General features: G+C 35.8%; 1 protein-coding gene across 2 annotated transcripts in view; it reads right to left on the bottom strand.

The window, feature by feature from the left end:
* LOC128997156 (uncharacterized) overlaps positions 1-16,777 on the bottom strand; it is a 32,829-nt gene that overhangs the window by 15,377 nt on the left and 675 nt on the right. The window contains exon 1 of one of the 2 annotated variants that reach the window (XM_054422742.1): positions 9,296-9,372. The exons of the other annotated variant lie outside the window; for it this stretch is intronic. Within the exon in view, the coding sequence (XP_054278717.1) occupies positions 9,296-9,362 (67 nt within the window). The 5' untranslated portion in view covers positions 9,363-9,372. Of the gene's footprint in view, positions 1-9,295; positions 9,373-16,777 lie in introns of those variants that run through there. 2 annotated transcript variants of the gene reach the window in all.

Raw genomic sequence — 16,777 nt, forward strand, 5'->3', positions numbered from 1 at the left:
GTTGATTGTGGGAATGGATTAATGTATCTGCAATGCTAAAATGCTATGGGAAGAGACTGTAGACTGTAGGTTAAAATGATTACGAAGCACGAATCGATACTTATTTCGATACATGCAATCGTTTACAATAGAATTTGCAACTGAGTTGACAACAGCCGATTTTTACTCCACAGAGGCTAAAAACGATATTTACTCCCTAAAGAGTAAAAATGCTTCTTTAAACAAACCCGCAAAGCAATCATGAAAAACGACTGTTTTTAATGCAGTATGACTAAAACAATATAATATGAACCCTTGATGACTCCGCTCAATTTTGTGGATGCCTCTGCGAACGCCACCTAGTATAACCTACTTCCACGCAGCGAAATGATTATTTGAACGTTAATATAAGATTCATATTTGCTTTTGTAGCTCATTGTAAGAAATTATGCCACTGGCCACCGAAAAGCAGCATGCTTATTATTATTTTAGTTGTGCTAGCTGCTTCTTTATAAACAACTAGCTGTACCCGCGGGATTTGCCCCGTTTAACTTTATAAGTGAGCTCGTTCGCATGGCTCAATCACGTCCTGGTTGAAGTTCGTTCGCTACGCTCACTACCTTTTGGTTGCAAATTAGCTGTTGTCATAAATGTAAAAGAAATAATAATGCTGCACCCTATTGGTAATCCTTGTAAATTTAATGCTATTGAACATCATAGAACAGAACCAAATTGTTTAATTGAAACAGCTGTTAAGATTCATTAATTCCATTTAAATATGAGTACTCATTAGGTTAACATGGGAAACTCCAGAGCCACTGGGGCGGAGCCCGAGAGTCCGATCAGAATAAAAACCACTTAGTTTTCCTATTTAATGCCTAAAGAATCAGTGTACCAAATTTCAGCCTCCTAGGTTAGTGGGAAGTGGGAGAATTAGTGATGAGTGAGTGAGTCAGTCAGTCAGTCAGTCAGTCAGTCAGTGAGGGCTTTGCCTTTTATATATATAGATAGATGTCCGTAGAAATAGATCAACGCAAACACTGCGATGGGTAATTCAGCGGCTAAAGGGGATATGAAGACGTAAAAAAAAACTTCAATTAAAACTTAAATGATGTTGTAAATTACGCTAATAGTATCTTAAGTCAATTATATTGCTCAAAGGAGTGATACAGATACTTATCACCATTGTGACACTAACCCCTCCCCATCCACAGTCACTTAGTTGTTACTTTATGAAGGATTGAACCTGTTAACGTCAAAAGAGTCAAAGACCCCAAACACTCGAGTTGCAAGACCTTGAGCAGTTTATGTTTGGAACCCGGCACAAAGCTTCGATAACTTCTAATAATAGCCGGGGAATATTCCCAGTTTGATCCAGACAGTTCATAGTGGAGCAGGTGACGCAATTCATTGTGTCATGATCTACTGTAGAAATCACATTTATTTCTATTTATTTATTGTTAGAAAAGTTTTTATTTAGAACATTGTTTACTTTTATTTCTCATCTATATATATAAAGCTCAAATACCACTGACTCATTCATTCATTCACTTACTCATCACGAAATCTCAGAAACAATAAGACCTAGGAACCTCAAACTTAGCAGGCATCTTCCTTTTGGGTAGTAAACGCTCACTAAGAAAGGATTTTACCCTCCGACCTCTGGGCTCCGTCCCAGTGGCTCTGGAGTTTCCCATTTTAACCTACTTATGAGTACTCATATTTAAATGGAATTAATGAATCTTAACAGCTGTTTCAATTAAACAAGTTGGTTCTCAATAAAAGGTTAAATTACCTGTGTCCGCCGGTCGATCCTATTATTGCTGTGTCCTATTACAGGAGATGCATTTCGGCAGAATTTGCCATCATCAGTCCTAATATAAGTTCTTGATCTTCCCCATTGGGTGCGTCTTGAAGTTTTGAAACACGTACACGAACTTTACACTTAAATACATCACGATTAAAACATAAAAATACACGGTAGGCCTACTTTTATTTGAGCTATGACGGACATGTAGACGCGCGTCGGTCGTGTGTCGAGTCTCGACTCAATCTCAACACAACCTCGACACACGACCGACGCGCGTCTACATGTCCGTCATAGCTCAAATAAAAGTAGGCCTACCGTGTATTTTTATGTTTTAATCGTGATGTATTTAAGTGTAAAGTTCGTGTACGTGTTTCAAAACTTCAAGACGCACCCAATGGGGAAGATCAAGAACTTATATTAGGACTGATGATGGCAAATTCTGCCGAAATGCATCTCCTGTAATAGGACACAGCAATAATAGGATCGACCGGCGGACACAGGTAATTTAACCTTTTATTGAATGTCATACCGATCCGGAACAACAACAAACAACATAAAATGAAGTTGGTTCTGTTCTATGATGTTCAATAGCATTAAAGTTACAGTACAAGGATTACCAACAGGGTGCAGCACTATTATTTTTTTCATATTTATGACAACAGCTAATTTGCAACCAAAAGGTGAGTGAGCGTAGCGAACGAGCTCCAACCTAAAGGTGAGTGAGCGTAGCGAACGAGCTCCAACCTAAAGATGAGTGAGCGTAGCGAACAAACTTCAACCAGGACGTGATTGAGCCGTGCGAACGAGATCATCTTGAAAATTAAACGGGGCAAAGCCCGCGGGTTACAGTACAGCTAGTAGGCTTATACTTTTAATTTAGCTGTTCAAACAACTTTCTAGGGAAAACAACCTTTTGAACAGGCACAAAACATGAAGAAATGATGCGATTTCTCCATTCCTTGTAGCGGCAGAGTAAAATGTCTTGATTAAAGTTGAGGACCTTGAGAATACGAATGCATGAAGAGGGATGTAAACATCCAGATAGGGTTTGCAAAGAGTTAGCCCATGTGTGGATTAGAGATGATGCAATATAGTTGTTGAAGAAGTAGGCATATCTTAAGATTCTAACTCCAGGTTGCTGGTTTGATGCCGAGTGGGATCGATTCTAGATCCGGCAGTTAGGGGTATAAACTATTAGTTATGCTATCTAACAAAAAGGCGAATTTATACAGCAAAAAGACCAGGAGTTTGGACTTTTAACGAGAAAAACGTAACAAACTCCTATATTGAATTCTCACCCCGTTGCTAAACATGCACAACTACTACTACTACGGTCACAAAATTTAGGTGGTTTGAGGAGAATTACCCCCAAGACTTTTTTCTGCTTAATGTATGAGTCAGCTGATTAACGACAAATCTCAGCTGTTCAGCTATTTTTGAATGGTAGGATCAAGACGTGGAGGGGATAGATTAAAAGATATCTTCCCCTAAAACCGCATACATTTTTTGAACGGAGTAAACGCTGTAGTACAATAAACAAGTTTATTTTGCAGCCTCTAAATATTTTCACACTTCCTGCTTCTGATTAAACACCCCAGTTTCTACTGAACCCGAAACACAACACGTTTTAATCACATGTTCGTATCAGCTGTTATCTCAAAGTGTCTCCCATTTGGTCTCCACTCGAAGGTGCCTCAACAATGTAATGTTGTCTGAGGTGATGTTTACTCAGATATTGCCGATATTGGATATTTTCGTACTTATGAACATGTCGTGAAAATTGATCAAGATTGCTATTAGTTTTGTGTGCCATTTATCGAGATAGTGCTAGCACATGTCTAAGCGAATGACATTCATTGATGTACTTGTATGGACGGACATAAATGGGGAAGCCTAGTAAACGGAATTGAACTTGGCAAAAGTTGAATTGCAAATTGCATTACACAAAACAGCTTAGTTTCACCATCAATCTACTTTCTTACTTACTTATTTTTAATTTATTACTTTCATTCATAAAACCTTTCTTTATGTGTATGTTATACTAACGGATATGAGGACGATTTTTTATTGGTAGAAGAATGAAGTGGACTTGTAGTATCCAGAGAGTAGTTTATAATTAGCAAATTTTTATCGTGTCACCTCATTTTTCAAAGGTAATTAGCGAAAAAGTAACGAGGTAGCCTAATCCATGACTATCCCTACTTGATTGCACGAGATTACAGACCCTAAATCATGACTCGGATAACAAAATGATAGTATGCTGGAGTTTTTTTTTACATTTATAAGTTTTATTTCCCAGAAAATTTAATTTTTCAGTAGAACCCTTGCTAAATAGTTTAACAGGAGATTTCTCGTCCTCATGGAACAGCTGGGGTCAATTTAATTATTAGTTCTGTCCGGTGCACTGTAGAGGGTTTCACATTTTTTTCTTTTTATTTCAGTCATTTAAACGATAGGTAATCTTAAACAATAACTCGTCTCCTAGATATATAACCAATCGGTAAAGCACAACTCATGAAATTGACCCTAAAGTAAAAGAAACACAATTTCGTCGACACTAGCGATCAGTGTCACCGGACATGAACTAGACACGTAAAACGAGCTTCAAATTTGCAATGGGATGAGAAGGGTTAACCCAACGATGTTTACATTAACGCGTTTTTATTCCGACTTCTTGAGATCTACGATAATTTATCATTCTCTTAAGTTTCAATACGAGACAATTATTCAAAAAAATGCCTAATTTTATGGGAGTACCCTAACACTAGTAACATACCAAATTTGACTCAAAATAGTGGCCTGGTGCGAATTAAAATGTACCCATAATCATATTCAAACTACGAATTATTTAGTCAACTAGATGAGTCCTCCGTCAAAGTTCATTGTTGGCCACAGTAAGTTAAATGTTTAAAACACTATTGTATCACTTACACTTTCCACTTAACTAACCAGTGGTGCAAGATATGTGTAATTATCCTGTCATCAACAAATTATTGACAGCTTGGAGATCTCATAAGGCATAGAAGTAATTTATTGTTATCTTCTCGAGTTGGATTGTTGAATAAATATAATTAAGTTAAGTACATTCAAAATAGCTTTTAGTACAAGTCATTGTAAACATATTTCAAGAGGGTAGTTACCAACAAAACAATAAAAAGTAGCCATTTTACGATGTAAATGTATTTTATATTTTCAACTATTTGTAATCATTGCAACCTTACTTGCGAGTGAACTATAAGTAGTTTCATCAGTTAAGTCTGTCAGCTAGCAACAATGTGTTAACTAACAGCTGTCTAAAATGTCAATTGATTGATTAGACATAGACACCCGCCGAGATATAACATGCTGAGTTATGGGTTAGCTTCAAACAGAGAACGAAATAACAGTAGGCCTTCTGCTCTACGCACCGAATTATTCCCCGCCGCAACACACTTACTAAAATGACTATAAATCCGCCTAAAATGCTAAATTTGCAATCCTAAAGCCCTTTCTCTTTTAACACGGACAAACAAAACTTGAGCTAATAATAACAGTGTATTTATCACGCTCTTGAACGAGTAACCTCTTGAAAATGTTTTATGGAACGTAAAACGGGAATACAATCCAAAGGAAGTTTATTAATTTATTAGTCTTTAACAAAAATGTAATACTGATAGAGTCAATAGGTTTATTGGGTAAAAATAAGTGGATAATAGTCTAAGAGTATGGATTAAAAAAATGTAATTACTTCTTTGTATCATATGTAATTTAATATAGTATGATACTGTACAATATTTTGAGATGGAAAACTCAGATTTTCGTGAAAATTGTAGTTTTTTAGCGATCCTAATATAAATTTTGATCTGATTATTTCAAACTAAATATTATATTTTATTTGTGATCTCAGTAAAAAGTCTGTATTATTATTGCAAATATTTTTCTTACTCAGAGAAAACGAGTTAAGTTATTATTTGTTCCTGATACAAACTAAAATGCACAGGTTATACTTCATTCACCGTAGCTTAAAATAGAGTCACAATGCAGTTAATTGGGAGTGTACGATTTTTTAAGTTACCGGTACCCAAAAACCTTGAAATAATACTATAAATTGCTATAAGTTCCATTCGTTTTTAATTTACAAACTATGTAAACCCGTCCATGTTTTCTGTGATTCATTGTTACATGAAACAGAACTAAAACCTCTCACATAGTAAAAACATAAAAATAATTTTAATGCTAAACGCTTTTCTAAAACTATAAAACTGCGATCGAAGTTCACCCCGCACATTTTGCAAAATCAATAACAAGTTTTGCACTGATAACCCACAATTAAACACCAGTTTCCTTATCGTCAAGAAGCACAATTATTATAAGATCAGGGTCAGTGGCTATCGGTAGGTCAGTTCGTTTAGGAACTCTTTGTCAATTTATTAGTGTTTTTTTTCTACTGTTATCTGCTGTATTATATATTGTACATTTTTTTTAAACTGTTTGATGACTGTCCATGTAGATCCCCTGATATGGCCATTAATTTAGAACAATGCTACTAAAACACTTCTTTTCTTCATTATTTTGGAGTTTCCAGTATTTCCAATAATCCATTTCATCATCATCGAATAAATAATCGTATTAAATTGTTGATTTGTTTCAATCAGATGTGTGGCAATCTGAATAGAAATATACAAGCTGCTATACCCGTGCTTTGCAACGGGAAGAAAATGTGGCCTGAGAGCTATTAAAGTGGTGCTGATGTGTGTTTTAAAATACAGCAACCCTATGATTTAGTTTGAAAATATAAACTGATTCAAAAGCGTAAACCTGCTTACTTTCAAACCCCTACTTTTGATGTTAATAGATCCCTAAGAATATTATAACATACCTTAGTGTAGAAATAGCATCAATTATTGCTTCATATTGATGCTTTATGAATGACATGTTTTACCATTTTCTTCAATTTTATTTAAGCCTCTTCACATGTAGATTACTATATAAATAAAAAAATGAAACTTTGAGCATTAGTTTACAAAATTTAACCTCACTTTAAAACCAAACATAACCCTATTCAATCTACATAAAGCGTCACAAACATCTTATTCGAGTAAATAAACAAACACCAGTTCATTGTACTGACCAGCTGTTTCATTACGGTAACTAAATTAAATTAAATCATATAAACATTGGAAGAATGCCAGGCGTGGCCCTTTGGAAATCAGCCTGTGGGGCAGAGCCCTTATATCAATACTTTTCGGCAAATCTACACACTCTAAGCTTCATTTTGATGTGCAATATGCCAATATTTTTATTTGGTAAATTACCTTAACCGTTTACATATATAATAGATTTTAAAAGTGTCGTAAAGGTAAAAGTAAACAAGTTACTGTACTAATTATTTCATCGTTGCCAAGCACAACAAACGACATTTATTTCCCAAAGCCCCAAGTCAACGTTTTGAGGATATCGTAAGCCAAAAGATCAACACGTCAAAATGCCAATGGCACTCCCCGGTACATTATACAGTCCTCTGCGTGCAAAACCATTGACTAACACTAGTGTTATATAGTCAATGGTGCAAACTGTCATATAATGTGTTTCAGAACTTGCCATCTAATTTAGTATTCATAGATACTAAAAAAGGGGGTATACAAAGGGTGTACAAAAGGGGGGTAAAAATGGGGGGGGTGCGAAAGGGGGTATGATAACAAGAGGGAGACACTTAATTTGATAATAAGTCCGGCCTAGTACGGTAGGTAGTAATATCGTAAACATACGATGATTAGTTGATTATTAAGATGATTATTCTGAACTAAGTTGTCATCAGTTGTGTATCGGTCACTGATAAATAAGATGAACTTGTGAATTTGACATAGTCTACGTCAACACTAATGTTGAAATAACTAATCAGTTAACTTCCGTTACAACCCCTAACTTCCTTGTGGCAATAATCTTTTTCACGGAACTATTGTTTTTTCCTGCCAACAATGTAAATGCTACTTCATCTTATGGGGAAGCGAGCTGGTCTAGTGGTTAGAGCGTGAGAGTCCCGGGTTCAAATCCCGCCAAATCACCGATGGATTTTATCTAAGTGACAATGCCGCAGCCCTAGCCTGAAGTAATGTGAAATACCCCCGCCGCAGCAAACCTGCTGTCTTAGCGAATTTCCATTTGGCTGAATTAATTTTCAATTGATCTATTTAAATAACATTAGGTTTAACGAGTACCTAGGTTTGCTGCTACAAGGAAACTAATAAAGTGTGTGTTTTAAGTAAAATAATTATTGCTTAGTATAAAATGAATATATTTGCCAAGTTTGATCAAAAGATATCCATAAACAAGCAAACTACAACATTTTATAATATTCTCCATAAGAATAACATGGGAATTTTAAATTGACCAATTTTTTAGTTTTCTCCGTAACCAATAACCGTACAAAAACACTTTGATATACTGAATTGTTTGTTTTTTTAAGCTCTTTAAGAAGGTTTAGAGGAAAATTGGGAAATTTTGTGTTTTGAGGGTCAAAAGTGAGAAAAACCAATTTTGACCCCATAAAACCCCCCATAAAACCCTGTTCCCATGGTCCGATCATGCTGGATCGCGAACTCATTCAAGTTTATCCCGCCTTACACCTTTAAACCAAATTTCATCAAAATCGGATAAAAATTACTCAAGTTATCGTGTTCACGGACACACATATATATATATATATATATATACATATATAAAAATTTGAACGAATGGTGTTTTTGGCCTCTGGGGACATCAAAATGAAAAAGTAAATCGGTCCCGGGCCTAAGTGTTACCATGAGACCTACGGTAATAGCTACTTCCCTATAGGGAAATTCGCTAAAACAATCCCGAGCTCGTGCCTAGCGTCCTAGGAATAAAAACCTCATCTTATACTAAAATATTTATATGAATATTAGTAAGTCATTTCAGAGGCGCTTAGAATATAATCCACTTCAGTAATGTATACGAATACCGGCAAAAGCCGAATACAATAATGATATTGAAGCACCTCTTGCTTCCAAACGGAAAATCAAGAATCTGTTTGTTTAGCCTTGTGGTATAATATTCAATACACTAATTTATGATTACAGCTAAAACAAAGAAATTGCTAACAGGTTTTAAAATTCAGGGTGACTATAGTCGTTGAAATTAGAAAAAATTTCAATCACAGTAAAAGTGTATTAAAAGTGTGACCTAATCGTTTGACTACTATGTTTAGAACAAAACTGTACAGTTAAAATATGAGGTGTCCATGCTTTAAGGCCTTGTCCCATTAGGACCTCGCACCCACGAACCCACATCGAGCTTTCAAAGTTAAGAAGTAAATTATTAGTTGGTCTCCATAAAAAGAAAAACATCGTATTACATTAGCTCTATTTACGTTCCAAGTCAATTTTAGTTTGTCACACAGTTAATTGAATTTAATCAACTTTTAGTCTCTATCTCATCAGTGTGCCTCCCATTGTGAAGCACGGCTAAAACCACTACTAACATAATAAAATAATCTGATTGAAAACTCACGTCGTATTTCGGCAATGTCGCTGTCATCACTCAGACTAGAGGCTACGGACTGGCGATGTCGATGCATATCTCCGCCTGACTATAGCGATGCCGTGGACACCCGCGCCAAAACACTGATACCCTATCAGTCATCTGATAACACCCGTGGATCGGCGCGGTCGTGAAATCTAGTAGGCCGTGGGAAAAACATAGCTGTTGTCACGTGATTGTAGAGAGAGGAAGAAGAAAAGGAAGTCAGTAAAATGTCTAGCAGCGGGAAGAGCCTCATGCAGTAAGATTCACATTCGATGGCAATAAACAACCAAATTTTGATTTGATGCTTTTAGTGGCATAAAAACAGGATCTAGCGGGTTTTGAATGAAAAAAAACTTTGGAAACAAAGAACGCTATGACAAATATTTCAAATTTACAAATGTTGTTTCAACTACATTCGCATGACTATTTAAAAAGTGCGAAAACACATTAACGTCTATAATAACCAAGAACACGTTTCTATAAAAAATAAACTTGACGTTACACACAACTCATTCCAAAGCCATTACACAAGTAAATATATCAATTCCGAACAAAAGATTTCAAGATATATTATCGACCTGAAAAACATTTTTACATACCGGTAGTTTATTATTTTCTAAACATAATAAAATAAAACTAAGCTCGATAAAACTCATAGACGACAAACCAAATCACTGCAAATAGTTAATTAGTTGCTAAATTCTGATATAAATAACACATGTCACCGAAATCACGTGATAAGTGACTCCTCACAGCACAGACTACCGAGTAAATATGCCGAGGCTTGTATTTGAACGCAAGACCTTTGGTCTTGACATGACCCGAAGATAAATCATAGCAAACATGATTATGCTGAATTTATCTTCTATTTGACTTTTTACACGCTTCTTTTCTTTTTTGCGCTGTCTCATAAAAATAAAGTCTTTCTTTGAAAACTTGGCAATCCAAAAAAATATAGTTGTACAGAATAACAATAAAACAGTATTTTTTGGCAAGGTGATACTTGTTGTGTTTTTCTTTTTTTTACTACCGGTATGTCATAGTTATCCAGTGAAAGCCCTTTGATTCGGAGGTATTTATATATATAGGCTATATATTTTTCATTAATTACAATGGTTTTTTTTCAAGTCAATTTAACACTAAAAGTCATATTACAACAATAAAACTCTTGGTTTTCTTATTTTCGATTTAAATCTTTAAATCTAACCGTTTTTTTTTTTTTTCATTTGAGCAAATTTCCCATATAGGGAATAAGCGATTGCCGTAGTGAGTACTCATGGTAAGACCTGGGACCGATTTAATTTTTTCGTTTTGAGGTCTAGAGCTCAAAAACACCAACTGTTCAAATTCATATTTATTGAGATATTGGAAAATCCATTTATTTCATACTAAACTATTAACATTTTACCAAAAAAACTTTTTTACCCTCCCTGTTGCAGCAAACCTAGAGTACTCGTTAAGCTAATACTATTTAAACAGGGAAAAAATATGATATTTTTAAGGAGACGTTTTAGCGTAAATCCAATTAGGCAAATGGAAATTCGCTTAGTCTGCAGGTTTGCTGCGGCGGGGGTATTATTGTTCTACTCGTCATTTATTTTATTTTTAACCTCTTGAACAAATGACGTACACACCTCGAGCAATGCTCGGTCCCCGGGACCTACATACGGGACAGATATAGCTCGTTTTATAGTATAGGATATTTCCAAAGTTTGATCAAAATCCTTCCGCTGAATTTCAATATTACAGACATACAGGTAGACAGACATAGGTGGTATTAGAGTATAGGATATACCCTATTTACCATGTACTAAATAAACTATGCCAAAAAGAAAGGGTGAATAATTGTTAACCTCAACATCAAATATCCCCAGCACCCATCACTTTGTGAAAACCCAAAAGAAAATTAAATTGAATAGTGTGCACTCGTGTGGGAGGTTCGTACAAAATCTTTAAATCTCGAAAAGCTAACTTCAGTAGCTCCATGGACGCAATAATTCATTAACAATCTTTTTTTATAATTTGAAAAGTCTAGTCACCACAAGTGTAACTTTTGACTTGTCGGATTGATAACTAAATTATTTTTCTAATCAAAATGTACATGTTAGAATAACATTATAGTACATGTAAACTATAAACAAAATTTTTTTAACTTCGACTATCAAAATGTATTTAATTCTTACATACCTTGAGTCCAACAAAAATCCATTTTCTTTCTTCACGAGCCCAAACCCTCTACTTAAATAAATTGAAAAGTATTAACTCTATGCAACATATACACTACTCATATTTATCCCATTTTATCCCTTAAATTCCCACTTTTATCACTGAAGTTTATAAATGAGAATACAACATAAAATACTGTACATTGATATCCTTCTTATGCCAAGTGCAACGTATGAATCAACAACTTCGGTTGAATACGTCTTGATGATCGACTAATGTTCATTCTTATCAGTTATCTAGGGGATGTGAAAGACCGTTTGATTATGAGGTCATGGGACAGAGATAAAAAGAATTTTGAACTCCGCCTCACGTTGCCTCGGAGCCCCGCCCAGATCTAGTTCGGCCCAAATTTGACCAGTCCAGAGATTTTGTGATTACAACTATAAAGATGTAAGTGTCAACTGGTTTAGTGACCTCATTTAACTAACTGTGGTCCATTTAAATGACTATCTTTGATGGTCTTTGAATTGGGAAATGCGTACATGCGTAATATGAGTGAGTCATTTTAGGAAATTAATGGAATTTAAATTATTGCTTTGCACCAATATTTTAGGTCGACCATCAACTGTTGGGACTGCAAATAGGGTTATTTTTCGATTATGGCGTTGATGTCATCTTCAGACAAAGTTTGCTATCTTATTTGTCTTATATTTTGTGTATTATATTTTATAAGGTATGAGTAAACAGTTACCTAGGAATAAGGCTGGACGACAAGCTAACCTGTGACAGCCATTTTGCACATGTAACCACAGACAACAGACCAACGCAACGCTCAAAGACCACACTTATGATGATGAGGGTTGTTGGGTTAGTAAGCCCACAAATGACTGACTGGCAATACACTAGGGCTGCAAGATCGATTATGGTGTATGGCTTAGCAGTCTGGTGGACCAAGGTAATGCAAACTACAGGTGTAAAGACTACAAAAGAGCCAGCGAGTGGCATGCCTTACAGGAGCCAGATGCACCCCAACAGCCCTGGAAGTAGCGCTAAGCCTCCCACCTCTCGACATCATTGTGTTAGGGGGGCAAGAATGGCAGCCTACAGAATGGTTTACAGTGGCAACTGGAAGTATAATGCTTCCAGTGAGCAAACAAGGATTGTGGACACAGTGCGTATGGACACCTTGGAAATGTTACCAGACAAGATGGTGAAGATCCCAGATCTAGAAAAGCCATACAATGTCAACATTGTTGACAGGACTGCCTGGAATAAAGGTGAACCTGAATACATGAAAATGGGGATCACTTGGTATACGGATGGCTCGAAAAAGCCAACGGGCACTAGGGCGGAATATATATGAGTCAGGCCCAAGTCGCAGTTTTGCGTAGCCTGGGGTATCTGGTCACTGAATTCCAGACATAAGTTGTTACCCTGTCCAAGTGTGCAAGAGTGTATGGAGCGTGGTCTGACAGGGACAGGCCACACCATATACATGAACTCTGACATCAAAGCAGCACTAATGGCACTTGACAGTTTTGACTTTACCTCTAAGCCAGTATGGGACTGTCATCAGGCCATGAAAGCCCTGGGAGAGAACAACAAGGTTATCCTTAGTTGGGTTCCAGGGCACAAAGGTATTGCTGGCAATGAGGGAGCTGCCAAGTGGGCAAACAAAGGAGATGAAAGCCCGCTAGAGCCGACATTTGGTATTGCCTACAACACAGCACGGAGAGCTGTTTACCAGTGGATGAGCATAGGACATCGAAGGGGCTGGGAAAGAACAGATGGCAACATACAGTCAAAGCGAATGCTGCAGACACCTACCGGTGCGATAGCGGTAAATGCGCTGAATATAGGAATACCCTGCGCGGAAGGTGGTTGGCTTCATCAGCGGGCACTGGGTATTCCACGGACATCTACACAAGGATGAGAATTGAAGTTGAAAGCCTCCTATATAGGAAATGTGGAGAGGAGGAGGAGACAGCCTTCCACGTGATTATGTGCCCAACCCTACAAGGTCTGCGTTTGAGATACCTTGGCCTATATCAAATGGAAATCAAAGGGAAGAACATGTTACTATACTCAAAAGGGTCTCATGGTTCACCAAGAACCTGGGATTTGACGGAGAATTAGGACCTGCGAATGAGGGTGCACAATAAGCTGTTCTCGCTGCGATGCAATCCCATGGTCTACTTATAAGCCTGGCCTGGCCCTCTGTTAAAAAACAGTTATGAGTTATATGGAAGAACATTCACTCTCAAGACGGATCAGTTCCACTTGCTTGTTTTGTCGCGATTTTTGGCGGGTAGCCAGGCATTCATCAGGTGGCCGAAGCGCCACACAACACACAATAAACGTTATGGCTCACTGGCGACTGGCGCGTGGACGTTAAAAATAAACACACGTGTCAGCCAATAACACACGGACCACGACACTATTGTGTGGGTCGATTAAATAACTTGAAACGTTTTCATTTTCCAGCAAACATAGTAGACGATATTAAAAATTCTAATTAATTACTTTACTGTAGATCCGGCAAATTTACAAATCGTGAACAACAGTCATTTATTGTTTGTAAAAGTTAAGAATGTTAATTATTTACAATTTATTAGATAAATGTTGAGTTCTTTAGAAATATTAACCAGTGAATTTTGAATGTTGAAAATTTGAGATATTTATCAACAGAGTACAAAAGTTCTCTTCACCAATAGCTGGCGTAAGGTAATAACCGTTTATTTAAACAACGATTTTTCATTAGTTATTGGTTTATTAAATAATTCCGGTGCAGAACAATCTTTTAAGAGTGGGAAGCTACTTAAACGCATTGACACAAAATAAGTCTTTGGATCCTTTGATATCCATCCCATCGTATTATACTTATTGTAAAATGCAATAACACTTTTTGATACAAATATTGATTTGGTAGAGTGAATGTTTTAATAGAAGAAGTTATTCTACTATCAATGATATGTTTGACATTGGTTCAATCGTGCTAAAACCAAAATTTTAAATCTTTGTTGAGCTTTAGGCCTACTTATAGTTTAAATCTCACATTTTGATGTATACCATGTTTACATACATTATATAAAAAGGTGTTTATGTACTTTATGCATTAGCAAATCATCAATATGATCGGGGTGAAACTATGAACAATGGGTTTAGGTTTCTTTATTATATTTAAATCCCACGGGCTTTGTTTCCGGGCAAGCATAATTAAATACCATGTTTTGGCTATTAGAATGATAGTTTAATTGATATATTTTATATTGTAACAAACGCTATATTTTCCCTGGCTTTATTAAAATGTCTCAAAAGTTACGTTTTTATAAACCTGATATAAAACAATAACATATAATGAACTGTATTTGGCCGAATCAAGTACCTATTTATTACCTGTAGATATATGTGTAGGAGTATATAAATTCATTGGTGTGGCATATTTTCAGCTGCTAAAATGCAATAAAACTATCATTTTTCAAATCCTTTTGTGAGAATTGTCTAAATCGTTGTTTACTTACTTTTGTATATTGTAGTAATTCCTCTATCCTTTTATAACATACATATTTTACATTAATGCTCTATTTCACACTAGTTTCCTAAGATTTAATCCCAAAACTCACAAGATTAATTTATTGAATCTTTCAACTTCCTCTGGATTGTATTCCCGTTTGACGTTCCATAAACGTTTCAAGAGGTTAAACTCGTTCAAGAGCTCAAGAGCATTATAAAATACATTGCAAGACACACTAGTTCAACTTGTGCGTACACTGCTATAATTAAATCAAGTATTGTTGTTCTAGTGTTAAAATAAAACTGGTCAATCGGTCAATGAACTAGCAACTTTAACTGTTTCTGCCAATTTTATATTGTTACATATGATGTGCAACGAGTAATTAAACTGAGGCGTTTTAGTGGCTCAAACTCCTTTATTGTCGTCCGATTTTAAAAACTACAATATCGTTGGAGGAAGTTTAACAGTTCGCAAAAAAATCTTGTGGAAATCGTCTAAATATTTTTTGTGCATTGTATTTTCACAAACCCAAGTAGAGGGTTTTGATTAAAAAAATAAATTACTTGTGTGGAATAAGTTTATATACACACGGTATATATGTATACTCTTCTTATACTAATTTTAAGTATAATCATAATCATTTAATAAAGACAGATCATCTTGTTGCTCAAATAGGGGAGAAATTAATTACTACTTCTTGTTCGCGATTTTGCGACTCAAATTTAGGACATCGTTCCCGAGCTTAAGAGCCTAATTTAAGGTGACCATAATGTACGTAGGTACTAGTATAGACATAAATGCAAAGGATTTTGAGAATTTTTATGTACTATGAGATTGGATGCGTAACATTACTTATTTTGACTTATTTTGTTTTCCTTCGTTCATATTTCACTCTGTGGAAACACCTTGATCATTACTTATTAGCCCAGATCGAAATACAGTACCGGTATGTAAAAAGTTTTGTAAAACGTGGGTGAGTTGTTTTAGCTATTTTAAAATTCATTCAATTATAATTGGTACGTTTCTTCCTATTGTGGAAAAGAAAATAGGAGGTAAGTAAAGATGTGAGTCAGGATTTTGTACCAACAGTTGAACCTACAACTCTATAAATCTGGTGTAGTAATATTTTTCGTCAGCTGCGTAATAGCTATTTACCTTACAAGTGTAGTAAGAGCGTTTTTACATCACGCAGGTGAAGGTTGTGCAACGAGCGGAAGCGAGTTGCATAATTTACCTAAGTGATGTAAACACGCTCTTGCGTAACGTGTAACGTACAAGATTTTACCTGACCCGACAATATCCAGGAGGTTACGAACAATATTAATCATCATCCATTTCACTCATCTTCTAACAGTAAACGTTCATTTACAAACAAAAAAAAGCTAGGTTAGGAAAATTCTTCAAAACATAACAATAAAATTCAAGAGCACAGCTGATTTCTAGCGTTGAACGTCGTTGGCTCCATAGAGGTATATTTTTTAAGTTAATCACTCAATGTTATTTAAATGGGTTTCATTACATTACCGAGTGAGTTTTTGATACTTTACATCACTCGAGAAGTAAGGAAGTTGTATACATCACGCTTGGGATAGGGAAGTTTAACATGGCGGGTTAGGTAAATATTATTGCAGAACTAAAATAATGAAATTATATGAAATCAGTTTATTCCCAGTTGACTTGTTTTAACTTGGGCTTTTGCTTCAGTTTCTTACTAATACCACGTGTCTGCCATTTACAAATTTGTCATTCTTTTTCCAATACAACGATGAAACACCTAATTCAAGTCC

Source organism: Macrosteles quadrilineatus, unplaced genomic scaffold (genome assembly GCF_028750875.1).
Source record: "Macrosteles quadrilineatus isolate MER2022 unplaced genomic scaffold, UCM_ALF_1.0 Scaffold_6__1_contigs__length_79288215, whole genome shotgun sequence".
Classification (NCBI taxonomy): Eukaryota; Metazoa; Arthropoda; class Insecta; order Hemiptera; family Cicadellidae; genus Macrosteles; species Macrosteles quadrilineatus.